The sequence below is a fragment of the Mesitornis unicolor genome, unplaced genomic scaffold, assembly GCF_000695765.1.
Source record: "Mesitornis unicolor isolate BGI_N332 unplaced genomic scaffold, ASM69576v1 scaffold23020, whole genome shotgun sequence".
In the NCBI taxonomy this organism is placed as follows: domain Eukaryota; kingdom Metazoa; phylum Chordata; class Aves; order Mesitornithiformes; family Mesitornithidae; genus Mesitornis; species Mesitornis unicolor.
In genome coordinates, this window is record NW_010160651.1 from 2,326 (window position 1) to 23,711 (window position 21,386).

A 21,386-nucleotide genomic window follows, 5' to 3' on the forward strand; every position below is an offset into this window, starting at 1 on the left:
GCAAGGTCTTCAGTCACTCTGAAAAGCTGGGCTTGGACCCATCCCCTTTTTTGTATTCCTTACCAGCTAATAAGTGCTACTTCCTCCTGTACCTCATCACTAATTTTTACAGTTGCTATTTCAACTATAATACAGGGAAAGGAGGAATGGGACAGCAGCACCCCAAAAAAGCAATGCAAAGTCCATATGCCTTTTCCTCCAACCTGGGCTTCTAGTGGGAAGGCACCTGTAAGCAAAGTGATGGTGCTCACACTGCACAGTGCAGCTTCTTAGCTTGCATTTGTCACTAAACACGTAGAGTATCTATAGCAGGCTCCAGAGATGACCGAGATCTGCTCACAGGAATCACAGTCAATTACAGTCTTCTACATATATAACCATACATATAATACAGAAACTCATTTTTAGAGTCAAACCAAATGTCTTCTTGCGCTTCTCACTGCCGTCAATTCAGTGGAGCTCAAAGTAACAAGAAAAATCTTGAGAGCTTAGCTTGTTTCATCTATACAGTTATTTTCACATCTGAGAGTCAAACTCACACTCTGAGTTTGTCAACAGAGAAGAATGTTATATAGCATGCACCATTTCTGTATTTATTTTGTCCGATTACCTACCCCATGCAAGCGCCTGCCTTGTCCAAGACAATTTTACACAAAGTCACGGTCAAATCCACCTCGGTAAGAAAGAATTAAAAGAGTGAGATTCATTTCCTACCTTTCCAGGCCTTCATTCTTCCACTAAAGGGAAGAAGATTCTTTACACACTTCTGAAGTCTCTTCCTCACACTAAACTATCATTTAACTACTCTTAATTCTGCTTCGTATCCAGTTTCAGCACTCCATTCCCCATTACTCCCCTTCCAGCCCATTAAAAAAGTCATGAAAAATAGCGATAAGATCAGGAGAAGTAGAACGCAAAAGGTAACAAGTGCACGCAAGATCAGTGATCTGAGAAACAGGCCTAAACTGCTTCGACAAAGGCAAATTTATGAATCAAAGTAGAAAAGAAGCAACAATTTCCAAGTGTGTGACCAAGTTTAATGATACATCTGTTCTCTGAAACACACGACCATCAATAACATTTCATGGGTTATGATGCCCAGAATGTTACTTCATAGGTGTTTTATATGAATATTTACAAAGACTTTCAAAATTCAGTGGCACTAAACAAACGAGAAGAACTTAAAACTTTAAGCTACAATGCTTAAAAAATGTAAACAGTTTATTTTACATAGTTGTAAAATAGAAGAACTTTCTAATGCAGCTTAATTTTATCTGGAAGGTGAATATATCCTGGTGCCTGTGAACAAGGAATGAGAGAATTCTTTACACAAGTATTGTGCTCCAGTGTGCAAAAAATTATATATAAGAAAGGAATCTAAAGTCCACAACAATTAAAAGACAACAAAAAAAATTCATGTCTCGAAGTTCAGAAATTTATAAAAACATTTACACACGGTTGCTGACCCATCAAAAACCTGCATAACTTAAAATTCTGACTAGCTACTACACATTCAAGATCTCTCTCAAATGGCATTTTGTGCAAAGATCATACAGCATTTTTTCCAGCCATACCTCCAGTCGTCCCTTCCCATCCCTGTTCCTGACATCTAGTGGTCACAAGCACCACTAAAATTCTTCTGATATATGTTCAAATTAGTGCATGTAACCCAAAGGCACACACATGTGTGAAATAGTTTTCTGTGCAGAAACCTGTGCAGGTTCACAATTACGTTGCAAAACAACTGTTGATAGAGAGTCGAGAGTCTAATGCCTGGCAGGGTTATTCTTACACGTTCCTTTCTATTCTACAAGCCCAGTTGTTAATAGGTAGACACTGCTTTCCAAGGATCCAATATTTGAGTAGCCTTAAAATAAAGATTTAAAAATAAATCAGCCTGTAACATTATTATATTAGATACTTTGCTTTTGCCCGCATTATTTATGGAATTTTGATCCCACAGTACCATAGCTTTATGCTGTCAGTTGCAGAACAACTAAGATACACATTTCTTTTTGTTAATGAAGACTTTGATTGCTCCAGTAAAGTCAGCTGATAAAAGCACTTCTGTGTGATCTGTCTTCAAAGCTCCTTAAAATTAGGAAAGAGAACAAACTGTTAGTTCATTTAAAAAACAAAATTAAAAAAAACCAAGCTCTCAAGATAAGCTATCACTGTGACACCCTTCTTCCTCTGTCACATTCCTGTTATCTAGCCAATACTTCAAGAGCTACCTGCGTTTCTAGGAGAGGGACTTTTTCATTCTATCTTGGTACTGCTCTACCTCCTAACAGCTCAAGTGTAAAACCAATAATTCTAAAGTACACACGACAACAGCTATGTCCCTTCACTTGCATTCTGAAAACCTGAAAGAAAGTGAACAGTTGCCAAAACGTTCAACTGCTAAGATGGGAATAATACACCCATGCCACTGCAGGGACTTTTCATCTCAGGAAACCTGCCCTCCCAAACCAAAAGTATTCTTCATAATCTTTTCCTCCTCGTACCATGGTATCAAGCAGAGCTTATCTTCAACACCTACCAGAGGGTATGGTATCTGATGTTTCAGAATCTTCTCCCTTACTTTCAGAATCTTGCTTTTCTGAAGTTTCCAGTGACACCATCAAACCAGGATTAGGAGCAAAAATCGCAGACGTGACCACTGCATTGTGCGCTTCAGAAAGACAATCCGATTTTGATTATCTTGTTTCAAGGAACTCTTTATTTTACAGGCATAGCAGGCATAAATTTTAGCAAATATCCAAGAATCTCAGTGCGAGTGACACCAGGTAAGCTCATCATTCAACTGCCATTGTTTTATAACCTTGCAGAGCTCTGAAGTTGCTTCAAGTGCCTAAAATTAACTGGCAAGAGCTGCAAAACACCTTTGTCCCGCATCTCCCAAAAAACTCTGTGTCGGTAGGAGATAAGAGAGTTGCTCTTTTCTTTATTATTTTTTTTAATCCTGTCTTGAAAGAGAAAGTGCTTGGCGTTTGTTTTCAAAGCCACTTTTTAATAAAAGATCTAAGGACTGATAATTATTTTCACTACTACACTTACACAACCAAGTTCTGCCAGCAAAACATTACATTCACTCAGAATCTCTTACTGAGGCTGGACAAACTCTTAGCTACTCTCTCTTGTAGACAGTTTCCTGTGGACAAGGTTTTTCTGACCAAATCCACTTACTGAAATTATCTACCAATTACAATGCACCTGGCTAAAAATCTGTTTAAACTAAATGAAAAGCACTGCTGAGCAAATAAAAACTAGAACAACTTTTTTTTTTTTCAATCATAGGAGCTTCAATAAGACAAAGATCAAAAGTTGATTTTTACCTTTAATGCCTTCCCAGAAGTCATTACGATCTCTTCTTACAGATGTAAACTTGCTCAAATCATGGTATGTACTCCAAATATAAACATATTTATCTTCTGAACCACTTACAATGTAGGTAAAGTCATGGCTAAAGATTCAAAGAAGGAAACATTACTTTTCTTAGCTGTTCAATCGACTGTTACAATAGCTTTCCAGAGGACTTGCAGCTTTACAAGTGCAACCAGGCTAAGTTCACAATTCAAACTGATTATTTTAGCGATTGCAGCTCCAAAAAATACACAGTCCTTAAATGAATGTGCATGCAAGCCTCCTGATTCTCTCCCTCTGGAAGAAAAAAGTATTTCTCAGGAATAGCACACAATCTTTAAGTGCAATTTGCACCTGTTTGACTCTGGAACCTGTGTGAACACCTGAGACTGTAAGAGGAATTGTTTACAACCAAGTCATGGGCAACAGAAAAATCCACACAGGTGGCAGATGAAAGGCATTCAACAAGACTCTAAGGAGATGACTGGATGATGTACTCTGACAGAGACAAAACAGTACCTGCTAATCCAACTCAAGTATTCACTTTTAATTTACCTACTGCATGAATTTGCTACGTATCTAAACTCTAACTATGCTACAGTCCTGTAAGCAGAGATGATTAAATCTGGGAAATGAATCTTGAGCAGGGGCTGGACAAGATGACCTCCAGAGGTCCCTTCCAAACTCAGCCATTCTGGGAAATACAGGGTCAACCTTAAAAGATGCTTTCAAAGGCCAAGAGCTGACGATCAGAATTAAACTTGGCATTATCGTCCTCCTCTGTTCAAACAGATACACAAGCATTTTTCTACTTGGGTTTCTGCAAGACTAAGAGGAACTAGAACATTTGTTTATTAAGAACTAGTATTTCCATGATGGTCGCAGTAATATACTCAAGCTCAGAAAAGCATCTTGGGCCAACACAGAGAAAGAAGAAAAAAGAATTCCAACTCAGATTTGCAGGCTGTAACTGACAGTGAAGATCCATAGGCAGTGAGCAACAGCCTGGGGCAACAGTCGGGTGACCAACACATCTGTAACTATACCTGACAAGATTAAGGAAATAAAACCTATTTATCATGCAGGAGAGAAAAGATGTGGTGTCCCAGCCCCAGAGTTACAGCACAGGTCCTGTATTTACAGCAATAGGGATGGACATGCATCGTACTGTCAACATGAAAGGATTCACTCATCCACAGAAGCTCCCTGCTCACAGGCAGCTTCATCATTCTTGACCTCTGGCCTTCAGTTACCTTCATATTCTGAGCCAAGTGACATTTCAGAGGCTCGGCTGCATACCAAGGTAAACAGATTATTTAAACAAAACTCTGCATACTTCAGCCACAGCCTTTCCCCAGTGTAAGAACTCCATTGCTGTAATATTGTCTTACCTAAAGCTGGCTTTGATTTGGCTGCTGCTGTTGACATAACCTTTGTATTTCATAGATAAAGACAGATCTCTTAGGTCATATAACCTGATTCTGGAATCATTTGATGTCACTAATATCTAAAAAAGAAATAAATTAAATTTAGAAGTGGAAACCATTAGCGTGCCCAAGAAGGAGCAAGAGTTCATTCAAACAGTCAGAATTCCCAGTTCTTTTGATTAGAAAGGTGAAATAGACAAAGAATAAGTCCAAAAAAGGAGAACAAGATTTAGGACAATGACATTTTTCTCTTCTGCAGACAACTTCAGTCAAGATCATTCTGACTGATCTGAACTAGAAGAGCTGCTCTTTACTGAAGTAAAATGTGGGTCCAAGAACAGACATTAACTTGCAAAGGATATTTCGGAACACATTACACAATAATACAGCAGAAATGCTATTCTAGCAATGTAAATTTCTGGAGAGTAATGACCCATCAACCACGAAGCACAGATCAGAGGCCATTATCTGCTGTATAAGCAAACTGAACTTTTCTTGGTTAACATGACTTTGCTTTCTTCTCACATTTTTTCAGATCAAATACTTAGATACACTTATAAGGAACAGAGAACTCTATGAAAGGGTTGTCACAGTGAGTGAGGGCATTCAACTGATTAGCCCACTTATGGTACCTTAGAAGTGGAGCACACTGCAGGTTAGCAATAAGACTCAAGATGATGCTAGGAAAAGGGCATAATAGAGTGGCAGTTAAACACTGACCCCTACTTACCTAATCATTTGCGCAATGCAGTTGTGACAACTCTTGGAACACCATTACCATCAGATCACTGAACTTCCTATTTGTTTTCAAGAGCTCAGGCTGAGCTGCGTTTCATTACATCATCTAACATGCCCTAACAATGCTCTAACAGAGCATTTGACACAAACCCAAAGGCACTATTGATTTCTGAATCTCCTGCATGTCTTCAGAATTGAGTCCTGTCTCCATCGTTGATAAGAATACAATATAGGTGGTAACAGGTGCTGATGTACAACTCTACTAGAGCCAGCTGTTGACCCAACATCACACCTGAACCTTTACATACAAGTAAGAAACTCTCCAGCTTCAGATGATGACTTTAACATTCAACAGCATGTTCTTTGCTTGATGAGTATTTGACTGTTGCAATGTAAGACTTCAGCTTAGACTAAAACCAAACAAAAGGAGATTCTGAAGAACAGAGTACATTGTTTGGCTATCAGCTTCTGAGCTTTCAGTGTTTTTACAGCTTCTGTATGAAGCGCGTTTTCTAATGAATATTAAATTTGAGAGAGGTTAATTATGCAAAAGAAATTTTCACTGAAAGCCATCTGTAAGCATTTTCTCACTTTCACATTAATTAGCATAATGCCATTTAAAAAAAAGTCTGTTATACCACTACTTAGTATGGCATCAGGCTAAATCAGCAGCGAGTAGTGTTCATTTTAGTAGTGTTAAAAGACTTCCGATTAAGTCAGTGACTACAAACAAGATTTAGTACAAACTTTCTACGCTTTGGATGTAAATATCAGACTCCAGTACTAAGCCAAAGCTGAAAGACAGTACCTTATTCTCTCCAGGCAAGGGTTCAATGCCAGTTATTTTCCTTCCAACTCTATTTCGGCCTCTGGTAGAACGCACGTGTATTTGCGTATGGTATTTCAAGTGCTGAAAAGATATTAAAATGTATCCTGATTTCAAACAATGGTGTAAAAACTTTTTTGCTTCAAGTTTAGGTCTGTTTCTTGATACTGAAATAAGCATGGACTTTTATATCTGTTTGTTGCTTAACGTAAAAAAAAAAATACAGAGTCTCAAACTTATTACCTCCGTGTCATAGAAGATGCATCTGCCATCGTACGTGCCTATGACTGCGTATTTGCCATTCTGACAGAAGTTGGCAGCCGTAATCAATTTTGTCTGTCCATCTACTTCATTCCATAATGCCACCTTTTTGTCAGGAATGTTCCAGAGTCGGAGTTTCCCATCCAATGAACCACTCAAGAAGTACCTGTCATCCTGAAAGGACAAACTACATTCATCTCTGCTTGTGCTGTGAGTATGCCCTGATTTCCTTAAAACCTTCCCACCCCCATTTCGAAACAGCTTCTCTCCAGAACCTTCCAAACAAGAGCTCTCAGAGAAGTTGATTATAATGTTTAAGGCAGCTGAAAAGATCATGTTAAAATTACTAGTAAATTGAGTTCAATTTCTTACAGATTTCTGACAAGATTACCCACACACAGTTTGTACACCTCAAGTTAGGAAACTGTTTACTATTACCACAGTTACTTTTTACCCTCTCGATGTAAGTTAGAAAAATACTACCCTTGTCAGGACTTGAAAGCTCCTTTCAGAGTTCCCATACGTCTACCAGTTATGTATGTTGAGGGAACACTGAAAAATGCTTTTCCTCTACTTAAGTTTTATTAATATTAGGAAGTTTTATGACAATATTTTTGTTAAAAATCATCAAATAAGATAGGTTGGAAAGGATCTCTGGAGGTCTCTGATCCACCCCTCCTGCTCATAGCAAGGACAGCCTCAAAAGTTTGATCAAGCTGTAGAGGATGATATCCTGTCAAGTTTTAAACATCCCCAAGGATTCTGTGGTCTCTGGACAATCTGTTTTATTACATTATGAATTTTTCCACTAATAGTTAATCTCAACAGTCCTCATTGGATATGCTGACAAAGATACTCAAAGTTGTACCAGCTGTGATGTTATAGCCAATAGACAATTCACTTTCTGTATCATACTTACAAATGGGTAAACCACACGGACAACTCCTGGTGACGTTTAATGAAGATGAACACTTAAAAGTTCCAGAACATCATCCAATAGGATAAAGTGCAATTTTTAAAGCGCAGAAACTCTATTATTCAGTTATTTTTTTCAAATGTAAAATAAGGGGAAGGACTCCTGTAATTTCCAATTCTGACTCTCTAAAAGAAAGAGGACAATTACACTTACTCTTGGATGGAATGCTATAGCAGTGACAAAATCTATGTGCTGGAAACAGCAAAGACATTCCCTTCTTGATATGTGCCATAATCTGACAGTCTTGTCCATAGAAGAAGAAAGCAAGAAGTAATTCTGTGAAACAAGAGAACTCCATGGTTATTAATGGACACAAACGGAACAGAAAACACACAAAGGATCTGATTGGTGAAGTCCAATTTCTCTGTTGCCATAAAATTCAAAATTTTATTCTTTCATAAAAAATGTTTTATCCAAATTATCATTACTCATGGTGCTTTCCTTAAGCCCAGTAAACTGATGTTCAGTCACAGAAAGCTTTCTGGAAGAATCTCAACGGAACTGAATACTTGGAAAGTAGCTAAAGTATTCAGAGAAGAAATAGCACAGCAGGCTTCAGAGGAGGGAGCAGAGTCTCTCCTGCCTAAGATCCTTCAGCCAGACTTAAAATTACAACTGTAGTCCAATGTGCAGAATAAACTGAATAAGCTTTACGTGAAACATTTTGAAATGTAAGCCTAAGGCAATTCTCTTATTTTAAGATACATGTATAAATTCCAGCAACTTTACATCTGTTCACTACATAAGATCAGTGGAGCATACTGAAGACAAGAAAAGTGGTAACATCCTAAATCAGAAATCACACAGCTCAATGGAAATTCCTCCCACTCTAAATAATTCGACTTCACTACTGAATACACATCTGTAACTGTTACTAGCTTGTTTTCTGATTTTTCTTAATATGACTTTTAATTAGACAAACCTAAGAAGTTTGTTCATTTTATCCCAACTATTTTAGCTGGAATAAGTGTATTAACTTCATTGTTAATTCACAAGTGTTTTAACTTCAATGATTGTTTCATCCTGTTTAGATGTATGGTTCCAATGGCAACTGACAAGAGAAAACAATTAAAAAACAGGAGAACTGTGTGGTCTGTATTATAGTGCCTTACTTTCGACCAGGAAAGATCAAGAAGATCTGCTGTATGCCCTTTGTATTTGCAAAATGGGCGTTGACGAAACGGGGCATTTTTATCATCTGGGTCTTCATCAACTCCACTGCAAATCTATCAAAGAAGTGTAGAAATACATTACAAAATGTTAGCTGGAAAAATCAATAATAAAGCAGCTGGTGTTTACAAAAAGTGGAGGGCCAGTAACCATTTAAAGAACTCTTCTGAATTTAAACTAAACAACACTGCAGCAATAAACAAGCAGAGTAAATTTCAAGTACAACAGGCTGTGAAACAAGCTTGAAATTCCCAAATGAAGATACAAATTTTCCATTCATACAGCTTTTGTTCAATGAGCTAAGCTTGACAGTAATTTAAGCAAATATCTGATGATAAGCTTTTGGAACGAAGTATACCAAGCTTGAAAACAGCATTCCAATTTACAATATAAACTGCAAGTTAAAGTTTCCCTGTCTCTAGTACGTACCAAAAACGGTAACTTGCTACTAAGAGACCCCTTAAAAAGTATCCCAGAAGTTCTATACAAAAGCTCTCCAGCAAAAAACTCACTCAGAACAACATCCTTGGTGTGTGTGGCTAAGCAAGCCTGTTCTCTTACCTAAGGAAAGAAAAGATTTCCCCCCCACCCCACCAAAACAGTGCGCATTAATTAAAGCTACTGCTAAAATCTTTGCTTAAACCCTGATTTTGTCATCTGTTTCTTACACTACTGGAAACCAAAAATTGGAAAAAAAAAAACAACCCCAAACTTAAATACATTCATGTTATTGGCAAGTTTACTAAAGTATCTGAAAATTCTACAAGTAAGAGTATCTTAATACTTTCGGTCAGTCATATTCCATTTTATTCTACACAGAGTTGAAAAATTTTACAATGGCAGGTTTCATCCTGCTTCTGAGTATCCCACTGCTGAGTTTGGCCTGACATATTAACTAAGTAATGCTCCGAGGCAAAACACTAACACAGGAAATTCAATAATGTAGGGAGTTTTTTCCTCCTTTAGGCATTTCACACAGAAATCTACTCTGGCAGAAGGCCACAGAGAAGCTATGCAGATTCTGTAATGTGTTTAGTGATGTACTTTCTTGCTTGCACCCAACTCAAAGACACTGGCCAAGAGCTCTTTAATGTGTATCTGGGTAAAGCACCAATGAAGCCGTGGCGTTACAGAACTGTGTGACCCCGCGATATCTAGTGTACATACCCCTGCATCAGTATCAGACTTTGAAGAATTCAGACTCTCTTGAGATGGGGAGGGAGAGACACGGCCTACAACACAGGCAGAAACACCACAGTCAACTCTATGTCCCCAGATAACTAGAATTTCTAGTGTTTTAGAGCTCTAGCAATGCATAGAAAAATACCTTCTGTGTTGTACTTCATTCGCATATTATTGAAATAGTCAAAAGCATTCTTTAAGACCCATATTCTTACTACGTTGTCTTGCCCTGCCGATGCAAGTAATCGACCACAGTGAGAGAATTTCATCGTCCAAACAGCACCCTGTCAAAATAAAAAGATAGGGTTTAAGTTACATAAAGCGCCTTCTTCCATACCAAAAGGACTTTCTATAATGTAAACTGACAAGTTTTAGGATATATGCAAGAGACCAGAAGTAATATAAATACTAGATCAAAACACTGAAAAGCAATTGTGCAGACTGGTGAACTGTGCAACACATTTGCAAAAACGGTTTGAAAGAAACAGCCCACAAGGCAGATTACTATGGGAGAGGAGTTCAGGTAGCTCAGTGCTACTACAGCATTCAACACAAAACTGGTAGTAACAGTCAGCAAGCCAGGGCTCTGAGTGACTTGTAACCTGCTATTTGATTTGCAAAACTGGCAAGTGTTTGTAGCTGCACTTGAAGTGAGCACAAGTTGTGCTAACACTTCTTTTTTTTTTTCCAAAGAGAAAATGTGCTTGGCTATGTCAATTCTGGCAACCAAAACGACTACTAAATACGTTTGTTAAAATCTGAATTGGCATGAAGGTTTTACAAAGCCTTTGAAGACAATAATTCTTACTCCGTTACAAAGTCCGAAGAGTCAGAAGTCAGTAAAACTCACTACCACACAAGCAACATTCCATTTCCTCCTGTTATTTAATGAACAACTATTAGGCATTTGACTCTACCAAGCTAACATCCTTTTAGGATGCTTTTGGGGAGTTTCCTAGGTTTTAAGTCGTCAAATACTGGCATAATGGAAATTAACACAGAGAGATTACCAGTAGGACTGGAAACTTCAGAGGTGGGTGACAAGCTTAAACTCTTGGGTCAAACTGATTGCTGTAGGTCATTATCCTCAGCCTACCACTTAAAAGATGTTTCAATTGTTGTCAGACAGTTGCTGTCAGCAGAAGAATCTGGGAAGTCGGGAATACTAGAATATATTTCAGAATCTGCAGGGGAGTATGCACACTTCCAACAGTGATGAATATGTAGGTTTTCTGCCTCATTCTCCACAAGCGTATCTGCAAATATCATATCCTTTCCTTCTCATTCCAATCCACACACCCCATTAATCTCTTCCCTCTTTTGCCTCCAAAACCTATCCAGTATTTCCGTTTAACACCTGTGCTCATATCTCTAATAGGCAGACTAGTTTATTTGCTGAGCAGGTCAACCCTGCTGCTCTGTGCTCAGTTCTGGTAGTGGAACATAGCTTATTTCAGCCTTAATTTGTAATTGCAGGAACCAAAAAATACTACTTGATACCAAACTCTTTCAAGGAAAAGCTCTTGAGAATCTCTGCAGCCCAAGTATTCCTGAAGATCTGATCAAACCACCCAAATTTTCATTTACTGTCAGAATGTTATTTTCCAGAATGAAGCTGCTCTTCAAGAGTAAACCTGACAGTAATTTCTGGATGTCACCAAGTAGATGAAAACTAAAGGTGAAACTCAGGCTGAACAGATTCAGCAAAGCCACAGATGAAATCTGAGAAACCTACCATATGCTCTCCACTGAGATCCTGAACGACTTTAATTTGTTCAAAATCATAAGGTCCCTTGAAGCCATGTGCCGCTTTGAACTTAACCGGTCTTGTATATGGCATCCCTTCATCGTCACTGGAAGAGGGATCATCTTGATCTGTATGGAAGACTAAGAGGAACACAAATTCAGCAGTACATACCACGGCACACATTTATAATCTATTAGTAAGCATTTGCCAATACTTTTTGGTAGCCGATTAGTCTTGAATTAGCAATTTTTTCTAGGCAATATTAAGATCTTAAAGAAAAATAAGAATACTGTTGCATCAAGGTCTAAAAGGAAATTAGGTCTAAAAATACACTAAATTTAGGTTGCAGTGAATCCAAACACTGAACATTAAAAATAAGAACTGCTATTCACTTTTGTTCTGCCCTTCTCTTTGCATTTTGGGTCTTGCATTCAGCAGATCCTGAACTAAGTGATTTCTGTCGGTTTAATGTGTACTGAAAATTACCCATTTTGTTGTATTGGTTTCTTCTGACTGAATATGCTGAAATGGCCTGGTGAACATGAAGCATAAGAAACGCAAAAGAGCTGGGGCAAACAGCCAGTGGCAAAGTAAGATGCTAAAGTGTGCCAGTTCTATGGCACTTGTCAGGCTGTGGTTAGACTGGATTACTGCAGTACTAGAAGTCTGTTGGAAACAAACACTGATGAAACAAGAGGAGAACACAGTTGTAGTTGGAAAATCTTCTACCAGGAGCTCAAGCTATATGAGAATTCTAATGGTGGTGGTAATCAGAAAACAATCTGACTTTATTGAAGTAATGAGGAAAACCTCCACTTCTACCTTTGCTGGAATGACTTTCCAAAAACATTTACACTTTGATATTCAGACAGCTTTCTAACAGCACAACAATTACAGTATTCAATTGGTTTAGCTGAAGTCGTCTCTCAACTACTACCTTACAAGAAGTCATTCCTGTAACCCACTTGTCTCAGAATGCCTGCCAAGCTACAAACTTCAACTCTAAAAAGCCACTTTGATTCCTAGAAGCTCAAGGAAAAACCTACTTAAAAAAAAAGTCAGTGGCACTGACCTTCATCTCGAACACTCTTAACTTTATTAACAGCACGTTCGCCGTACTCTTCAGCAAGGTGCTTTGCTCGCTTTACAGATTTGCCAAGGAACTTCTTCAGCTGGGTCCTTAAAAAGCAAGGGCACTTTTCATACATAACACTGGAAAATTCTCATTTCTTGTTATTATGAATCAACAGTTTTGATTTGAAATGCAGTATTAGCTCTTTTCATTACTGCTCCTTAAAATAAGCATTTAATTTGCCAGCAGGCACTTAATCTTCAGTTTAACTGCAGAGCAACGGGCTTATGTAAATTCAGGTACCACTTGTACCTAAAAGGTAACTTGTTCAGAAGTCAGGAGAGCTTCAGCTTGAAAAAACAAAACCTGTCTTTAATTTGTAGGGACGTGAAACAGCATCTTACGTTTTTTGTTTTAACCTCCCTCCATCAGTATCAGTTTGCTGTGTCTGCATTTTGTCTTCATCATCAGACTGCGCTGCATCGTTACTAGGAAATACAGAAGTGATTGTTTAATAGGAAACCATAATGAATCTCAATTGAATGAAATGTTAGCAACATAGGATCTGCATTTTATGATCCATCTTTATTCTTTCATGTAACACATTGGAAATACATGGATGTGATGTTAAGTAATAAAACAGAGCTTTCAGCTTTTAGGTATCTTGTTACTAAAACAGTATATACACTCCAGATGCCAAAGATACATTACTCCCTTCCATAAATTCAATACTTCAAGCTTACTGGGATACTTAGAAATCTAAGAGTAGGCAAAATACACTACAGTACTAGGAACTGGTAACATGCTACCTTGTTCTCATACCTTGCTTTCCATAGATTAAATAAATTAATACTGGTTAATTCTGAAACAAAGTTTGTACACAGAAAAGTACAGTTCCACAGAAGCAAGCTTTCAATGACAATATGGCAATGCAAAAAACCTAAAACTGTATGATGATTCACATAAATCTAGATCTTTGGGAAAAAAGCATCTAGACTGACAATTTCCTGATCATTAAGGAACTGTATTTTTCTGTAAAAACTTAGGAAAGGGCTCGGTTTTAAACAGTAAAAGGCCCAACACCCCACTGAGGACAGGAAAACATCAAAATAGTCAGCTATACTGATGACCACAGATCTTCAGAGCATCTAAGTCTACTAAATTCAGCACTGAAAAAGCTACAGGACATGGCAGTATGAACAACATACAGTACTCGAACATAAACTGTTTAATTCAGTATAGAAATGACAACATTTAACATATCAAGTGCTAACTGCAGTTCACCTGGATTTTCAGAGATACTTGCCTGTCAAGTTCCAGCAATATCATCAACTTTTAGTTAACTTAAAAGAATTCAATAAACAGCCTAGTTCATAGAAAACTGGGAATTAGCACTCAAGATGGGCTGGGACTCTTTACTTGCATAAAAGCTGCCTCCGTGCATGCAAAAACTACAAGAACAGCAGCATCAGAAAGAGCTGAAAGCTATCATCATTCATACCTGACATATTCTTTAGTTCTCCTCATGATATGCAAGGTTAGGGGATTAATGCCTGTTGGTAACTTTTCTTCTGCCAGACTCAGGGGTATTTCTTCACCTGTATCAAGGTTTTTTATCATTACACTTGCTAGAATTTCCTGTGGAAAAAGTAAGATGTGAAATCAAGATTACTTGATTTGCCTCCAAAACCTAGGGCAAAATATAAATTCCATCTTACAGATTATTTGTCTTAATGAAAAATTCTGTAGCTTACTGTATCTTTGTTTTATAAATACTAGGTTTAAGTTAAAATTGCCTTTAGCCTGTTATTGCAAACATTATCAACCACTATACACAGAAGCACAATTACATATCATCACAAGGTTCAACTTCATAAATGAGAAATGCAGCTGTGCAGACATCAGCCACTGCCTGACAGCTTCCGTGCTAATATCAAACATACTATGTATTTAAAAATTTTTGAAGTCTTCCTCTTTTCAGATATTCTAACAGCTGTAGCTTAGATTTAGTCAAAACCAACTACTTAGACCTAACCAGCACTACACAAAGGAAAAGGGTTTTTTGGAGCATATTATGATCTGTTCATGAACATACATCTGTTTAATAGCAACAAAAGCTATCCATAGATATACACAAATAAAAACTGGCAGCAGCCTGATAACATCATTAGGATTAATGGAAGTTATTAACCCAACAAACTATTTCTTAACATTAGGAAAATCATTCTCCTATTGCTGACTCCTTCCCTTTTTAGACATATCACAAAATGTCAAGTTTGCTGGTGTTCCAGAAAAATCTTGTAACATGTTTGCATAGCTACAGACACAAACTCACATCATCTCAGATCTATTACAGCCCACACTTTCAAACGCCAATATTACATATGACTCAGGGGCAACAACGTGCTTAGGTGGGCAAAGCCAGGATGCCACCACTCCTGTTTGCACCCACGTTCATGGCAAACAGTGGTTCAGAGTGCAAAGAGTGATGTGCAACTACTCCAATTCATTTCAGACTGGAAAAGCAAGCACAAGAATGTCCCGTGTACAGGCCACACTCATTAATACCTCATCCGTGAGCTCTCTTCCAGAGTTAGACCTAGGTCTTTGTGGTCCAAGTACTTCATTTGTTGTTTGGCCATCAGCTGCTTTCCCATTTTCCTGAAATTTTGCGAACAGAACACATTACCTCTAGTGTAACACTAAAGGGATAAAAATATTACAGTTATTGAACTTAAAATTGTTTCCTGATACCTGCGCGGTGACTATTTTATCTCCGCTGGTTGCACTTGCCAAATCCAAAGAAGGCTGAGAATCTTTGGGCATGCCTTCTGTCACTGTACTTGGAGTTAAGAGACCACCAGCTGTGAAGTTCTCTCGAGAGACTGAAGAGATTCATATTAGAAAGGAGACCATAACACTTGCCTAAGACAGTCTACAGATTGTTAGAATCCTAACATTATAATCCTGAACACCCACTCTGACAAGTTTGGTGTTTTTAAACATCAACTGCAAACCAATCTGTCTTATCAATTACATATTTCATATATAGTTGCATGCACAGTCACTATTTCACACCTAGTCCTCTTCAGTTTTATTAACGATTTTTTTTTTTAGTAATTTCCCTAGTAACGCAGGACTCTCCATTTTCATGAGACTTCAGTCTACATTTTGACTTGTATTTCTAAGCAAATACTGATTGCACACATTTTAGTTGAAGTTTGTAACTCTTCTCAGTTTCTGTACTGATGAGGCAGCTTCTCCTTGCTACAGAAGTAGCTATTTTGGTAGGAAGTGTTAGTTTAAACAAGAGTCTATGAGTTAGGAACACCAGTAATGCAAAACTGTATTTCTGCACTGTAAGAGCCTAAGACTGCTGACATCTAAATGAAAAATAAAAAAAAAAATCAACTAAACAGGAATCATAAGATTGAATGATTCTTCACTCAAAACAAAAATAGTAACCATGTAGATAACTAAAGCCATCTAAAATAGAATACTTGCCTTCTAAACCAGGTTTCTGCACTTCAAAATCCAGGTCACTCTTCTTCTTCCGGGGTGGTGGAGCTGGCCTTGCAGGTGGTGGTGGTCTTGGAGGAGGAACATTTGTTGGAGGTGGTGGCCGTGCTGGGACAGGCTTCTTTGTGCTAGCAACTATATCAGGTTCTACAGTAAGCTGCCTTGGTGGTTTTGCTGGAGGCATTTCTTCTGCTATAGAAAGGTCTTTGGTAGACAAATCTGAAGCCACATGTTCTAAAGTATTTACCTCTTTCTTGTCTGTTATGTCCTCACTTTTTGAGGTTTCTTCTTGTGCTTCAGCAGTTTCATCCATTTTATGGTCAGTTGCATTTGTTACTTTTGTTAGTGTAGGAGCCTCCTGTTGCTCAGAAGTAAAGGAAAGCTTCCCTGGCTCCAAGTCAGTGTCCTTAAACGCACTCTGATGCACCGGTTCTCTAGGGTCTTCTTGTAATGATATTTCAGCAGCTAATACTTCCGGAATACTACTAATGATACCTGCCCCACAAATCCAAGCATTTGCGTCTGACGTTGGAGCAGCCAGTTCTTTTCCTCTAGAAGCTAAAGAATCATCATCTAGTTGCTGCACCTTCTGGCTTTCTTCTATAATACTGTCGATAATCTAAAACCAAAAACCATTCTAGTGTTAAATAGCAGGCATTTCTAGGGCACACTTACCAGTCAGTCTGTACAACACCCACAAGAACTCTTCCATTGAAGAGTTGCTTTGCAAACAAAATACATTTTGTTTAAAAATTCTGGAGACCTAGGTGAAGAAAGAGTCAGAACTGAAAAAGAAAGCAAGGTGACTAATTTCCATTCCTCTTTTATATACTTTGGGAGAAAGTCAGGAAACAAGAGCTGTTCATTCTTCAGAGTTCTCATGCACTGCTAAATATGATCCTGTAAATTACACAAATTATTCAACACCGGTGAATCCTAGACCCGTTTTTAGAATACTTAGATTTTTATTTACCCTTTAGATGGGACACTCTTACTAACATTAATGACAAATTCTAACCTATATTAGTTTCAGGATGAAGACAGATTATTAAATTATTTAAGAATTCTAGTGTGACGCAGGAAGCGTAAAGCAGTATTTAACTAACCTCTTTTGAATCATCTTGCTTTGATTCTTGTACAAAGGTTTCATTTCCAGTTTTGTGGAGCTTGCTGTCTGTATCCTGTGGAAGAAAGGATAGTAGATACCATAAGATGATGGTAGTAATCCCTTCAGTAGCTTCACAGCTAGGACAAATCAAACAGCATAAAGAATAACAATTCTGCTACATTTTCACACGCTACTGCTGTCAGACAGATGTTTCAACTGTAGTACACAGTATACACCGAGTATTTCATGCCGCCATATACAGAGAGAAAGCCTGCACACTATTAAACAAAAAGGCAGTTACCCAAGAGACTTTAACCTCAACTAAAATAAAATTGAAGGTAGCATCAAGTTTAGAAAAACATTTAGTAACCTGCAGCAAGGAAAATCCAGACTAGATTTTTTTTTCTTTATCAGCTTGTGGGAAATGATGCAAGAACTGTATTATCACAGCATACAACAGAAACTGTTTTCCAGGTTAAGTCAGGCAGACCTATCAAGCGGTCACAAACATGCCTTGGAGGTTCTGACACAGAATCAAACTTTCTACTATTTTTTCCTAGGGCACATTGTCTATTTTTGCCATCAGTCACCTTCACAAAAATCCTTCTAAAATCTAAATAAACCGCAGCAGAACAAATGAAATTACTGGATTTATACAAAAGACAAGAACACTTTCAGAACATTTGGATGAAAGACTGCATGAATATTCAAAGCTATGTATACTATTTATTTTTCATAATGGTATAATCAACACTACCGGGATATTACACAACTGATGTGACGTCAGCTTGCAGTTTAAGTAGTATAGTTTTGAGATGTGCAAAAAAGCATTATCACTTTGGCATATCCTACCAAACAAAGAATTTTAAAAAGCAATTCGCTAAAGGCAACCTTGTCTGTCAAAATAATGTGGTACATATTTCTAACAGTTTTAGGTATTATTTAATTAAAAAAAATAATTAATTAAATCATACTTAAGCTAGGCAGTCCTAGGAATATTAGAATTAGATTACACTTGGGGCACGTTAAATACAGATGTTCTATACAATGTCTTAAAACAGAACAGAAAATATTCTAATTGCAAGTGAACATATTCATCAATTACTGAAAAATCTGTGGTTCAGAAAGGCAAGTCATTTATACCAGAGGATATTGCTTTAACCAGAAGCCTGCTTTAACCTCAGTTAATATGGCCTAGTAGGAACTTTATCAGATGCCTTCTGTTCTATATCCATTATTGACCACATTGCCTACATGCATATATACGTGCAACATATAAAGGGGACAGAATTCCTGAAGGGACTGAGGAGATCCTATAGTCCTCAAAGCAGAGCCAACTGGAGCGCACTGTTCAGAGATGTGTCCAGTCAGGTTTTGACTACATCCAAGGATAGAGACTGCACATCACCTCTTCCACTGTTTGACCATCCCCCACAGTCTATTTGGTGACCAAAGCTGCAGAGAAAAGCCTGTATTTGTGTCACAAAAGAGAAAAACTCCTTACAACTGGCTCAGATAACTCACTTACTGAGCTTAAAACATTAAGAAAAAACCAATCACATCTCAATTGATTCCCTGACTTGAGATACAGAAGTGCTCTTCTACTCCTCCTTCCTGTCTACAGATATGAAACTCTCTTCTGTTGAGCTCAGCAGTCCTCAACTGTCTCCCCACAATGTTAAAGCTCCCAGTGGCTAGCTGTTACCATTATAAATTATTTTTGCTAGGCTATTAATTTAATTCTGCTTATACAGTTTTGGCTATGCACAAGATACCCGTTTAATATGGAGATTAGGTACTTTATAAGACCTCTCTCATATTTTTTTGGACCTTGAGAAGATTCAGAGTGACTGTTTAGTACAGACATCTAAGAAATTTCTCTTTAGACTTTTTTAGGCACTTAACTAGACAAACAGAATCTTTACAGCACACTAACTTACTGTAATGTGTTTGGAAAAAACCACACATGTCTTGTAGTCATCCATCTTTGAGAGTTCTGACCTCAAGAAATGGTGTATCATGCAGACAGCTGCAAATACAGAAAAATTCTTCCTTCCTCTCCACACCTTCTACAAAGTTTTTCTAATCTAAATCCAAGTTCTACTTTTCTTTATCACTAACATCTGTCTATGAAAGGTATTACTTAAATACATAAGTGTAATCAATGTCTACAGAAGGATTAATTTCTAATTTTACTGACGTTAAACTCACACACCTGTTGGACTTTGGACTCAGGAAATATTTCTTACCTATCCCAAGACAAACTATACCATTAGTCATACATTCACTCAAGTGATACGGTACCAAGCAGGTACACAAGTACTTTTTCCATCTTCAAAAACCTGACTCTGAACAAGTGACTTAGGAAGACACTTAATAAAATAAAAAAACTGGAAGCAACATAGAGAGCTTCATAGTTAATAATTCAGTCAACAAGACACTACTTTTGAAGCTCTTTGATTGCACTGAGTTTAGTCAGAATCATAGAGCCACACTTCTTGAAAGGCTTACACATGTAATGCTTAACCATTAAAGGGACATTAAACAGAACACAAAATAGCGAAGAAGTCTCTGTTCCATAAGGGGTACCGTAAGATATGGTACAACTGTAATCAGATTGATTCAGAGCAGAGTGGTGCTGACAAGGGAAGAAGTCTCTGTTCCATAAGGGGTACTGTAAGATATGGTACAACTGTAATAAGATTGATTCAGAGCAGAGTGGTGCTGACAAGTCAGAACCCCTATTTTCACTATTTCCCAGCACTTTGCAGACAAAATGTCAAGCCTTCTTTACTCTAACAATATTGCATAGCACCACCTTTGGCCTTTCTGAGACCAAGATATGAGCGCTATTTGTACAAGGTTCCAACTCCTCACTTATTTAATGCATGCCAAATTCAGCTGCACTGTCACTATGCACAGATGCAGCATACCAATTACCTGCGTGGGAAGTGGCAACGCTGTCTCATTAAGCTAAATATAGTGTTTTATCTTCACATAACCTAGAGGGAAGGCTTTTAAGTACAAACACTAAGGTTTTTCTTATTTTAAAGACAGAAGAAAGCAAAGTCAACTACTTCATATAAATTGAGACCGAAAACCAAGTGCTGCAGAGACTTGCTTACTACTCACAAATCACTTGAAAGAAGATAGTCTAGTAATTAAGCAGGGCTCAATTAAATTGCACATATACATTTCAGAATAAAATAAAATCTACTTTATAATAATAAAATCTACTTCAGGTAAGAAATGTGCAACATTATGTTAATCAACAAGCATTTGTTGATTTTAAAGAAGAAACTCACCTTTAATACATGGCCTCCAACTTTCATTGGCGACCTGTTTGAAAGAGAAAACAAACTTAGGTAGAGCTCCAAGAAAAAAAAATCCCTTGACAGTAAGCTTTATACTAAACATCCTATAATATGGTCTTCCTTTACAATAGATGTATACTTGATACCTAAAGGTCAGTAAAAAAGGGAATGCTTCTCACACCATTACTTTACACAAAAGGCTCCAAATAGTTAAGTGCTCAACTGTCTACAATGCACAAATCCACAGCTTCCACAATCCCTGAAAAAGTTTCTCAGCAGAATCTTCTAGAAATCATATTTCTATTATGCTTTTCTAATAAACGTATGTTATTCCAAATACAGATTTTAAAAGGTTTTGCATTACAGAGCGTTTGAAACTAGCGTGTACAGGCAGCACAGGATGAAAATCAAACAAACCAAAACTCTCAGAAAGCAGCAGTACAAATGCTCTGGCAGTTTGCGAACCAAGAGCCTGAACCCTATCTATCAGCGCCATTCCGCCCTTCAGCCTCTTTAGCAAACATAAGGTCTTGTTTCTAATCATGACAGTTGGTAGAAATATAAGTATTTACATTATAATGGGAAGGAATGAGCTTTGCTCTACTTTCCAAAATGCATATTCTGAAACAGTGAACTTGCATTAGCACCCACTCACACATAAGCTCTCATTTCACTAATTA

The 21,386-nt window shown here is 37.6% G+C and overlaps 1 protein-coding gene across 1 annotated transcript; it reads right to left on the reverse strand.

Moving 5' to 3' along the window:
• Window positions 1–1,015: 1,015 nt before the first annotated feature.
• WDR44 (WD repeat domain 44) lies at window positions 1,016–20,724 on the reverse strand. The gene is made up of 19 exons (XM_010190584.1): window positions 20,698–20,724; window positions 17,391–17,465; window positions 16,270–16,903; window positions 15,520–15,650; window positions 15,334–15,426; window positions 14,267–14,403; window positions 13,170–13,253; window positions 12,766–12,872; window positions 11,682–11,833; window positions 10,092–10,230; window positions 9,932–9,996; window positions 8,707–8,820; window positions 7,748–7,870; window positions 6,601–6,792; window positions 6,340–6,441; window positions 4,758–4,873; window positions 3,339–3,466; window positions 2,543–2,674; window positions 1,016–2,091 (listed from the first exon to the last, which is right to left on the reverse strand). The coding sequence occupies exons 1-19, from the start codon at window positions 20,722–20,724 to the stop codon at window positions 1,997–1,999; spliced, it is 2,646 nt and encodes an 881-aa protein (XP_010188886.1). The 3' UTR covers window positions 1,016–1,996.
• Window positions 20,725–21,386: the final 662 nt, after the last annotated feature.

Bases quoted from the DNA above. Each gene is read 5' to 3' on its own strand.
- WDR44 (XM_010190584.1), bottom strand. From the start codon at position 20,724: ATGAAAGTTGGAGGCCATGTATTAAAG. The intron at 15,427-15,519 runs GTATCAGGAAAC...GCAAAATTTCAG, and splicing joins ATAAAATAGTCACCGCGCAG to GAAAATGGGAAAGCAGCTGA. The intron at 13,254-14,266 runs GTATGAATGATG...TGTATTTCCTAG, and splicing joins AGAACTAAAGAATATGTCAG to TAACGATGCAGCGCAGTCTG.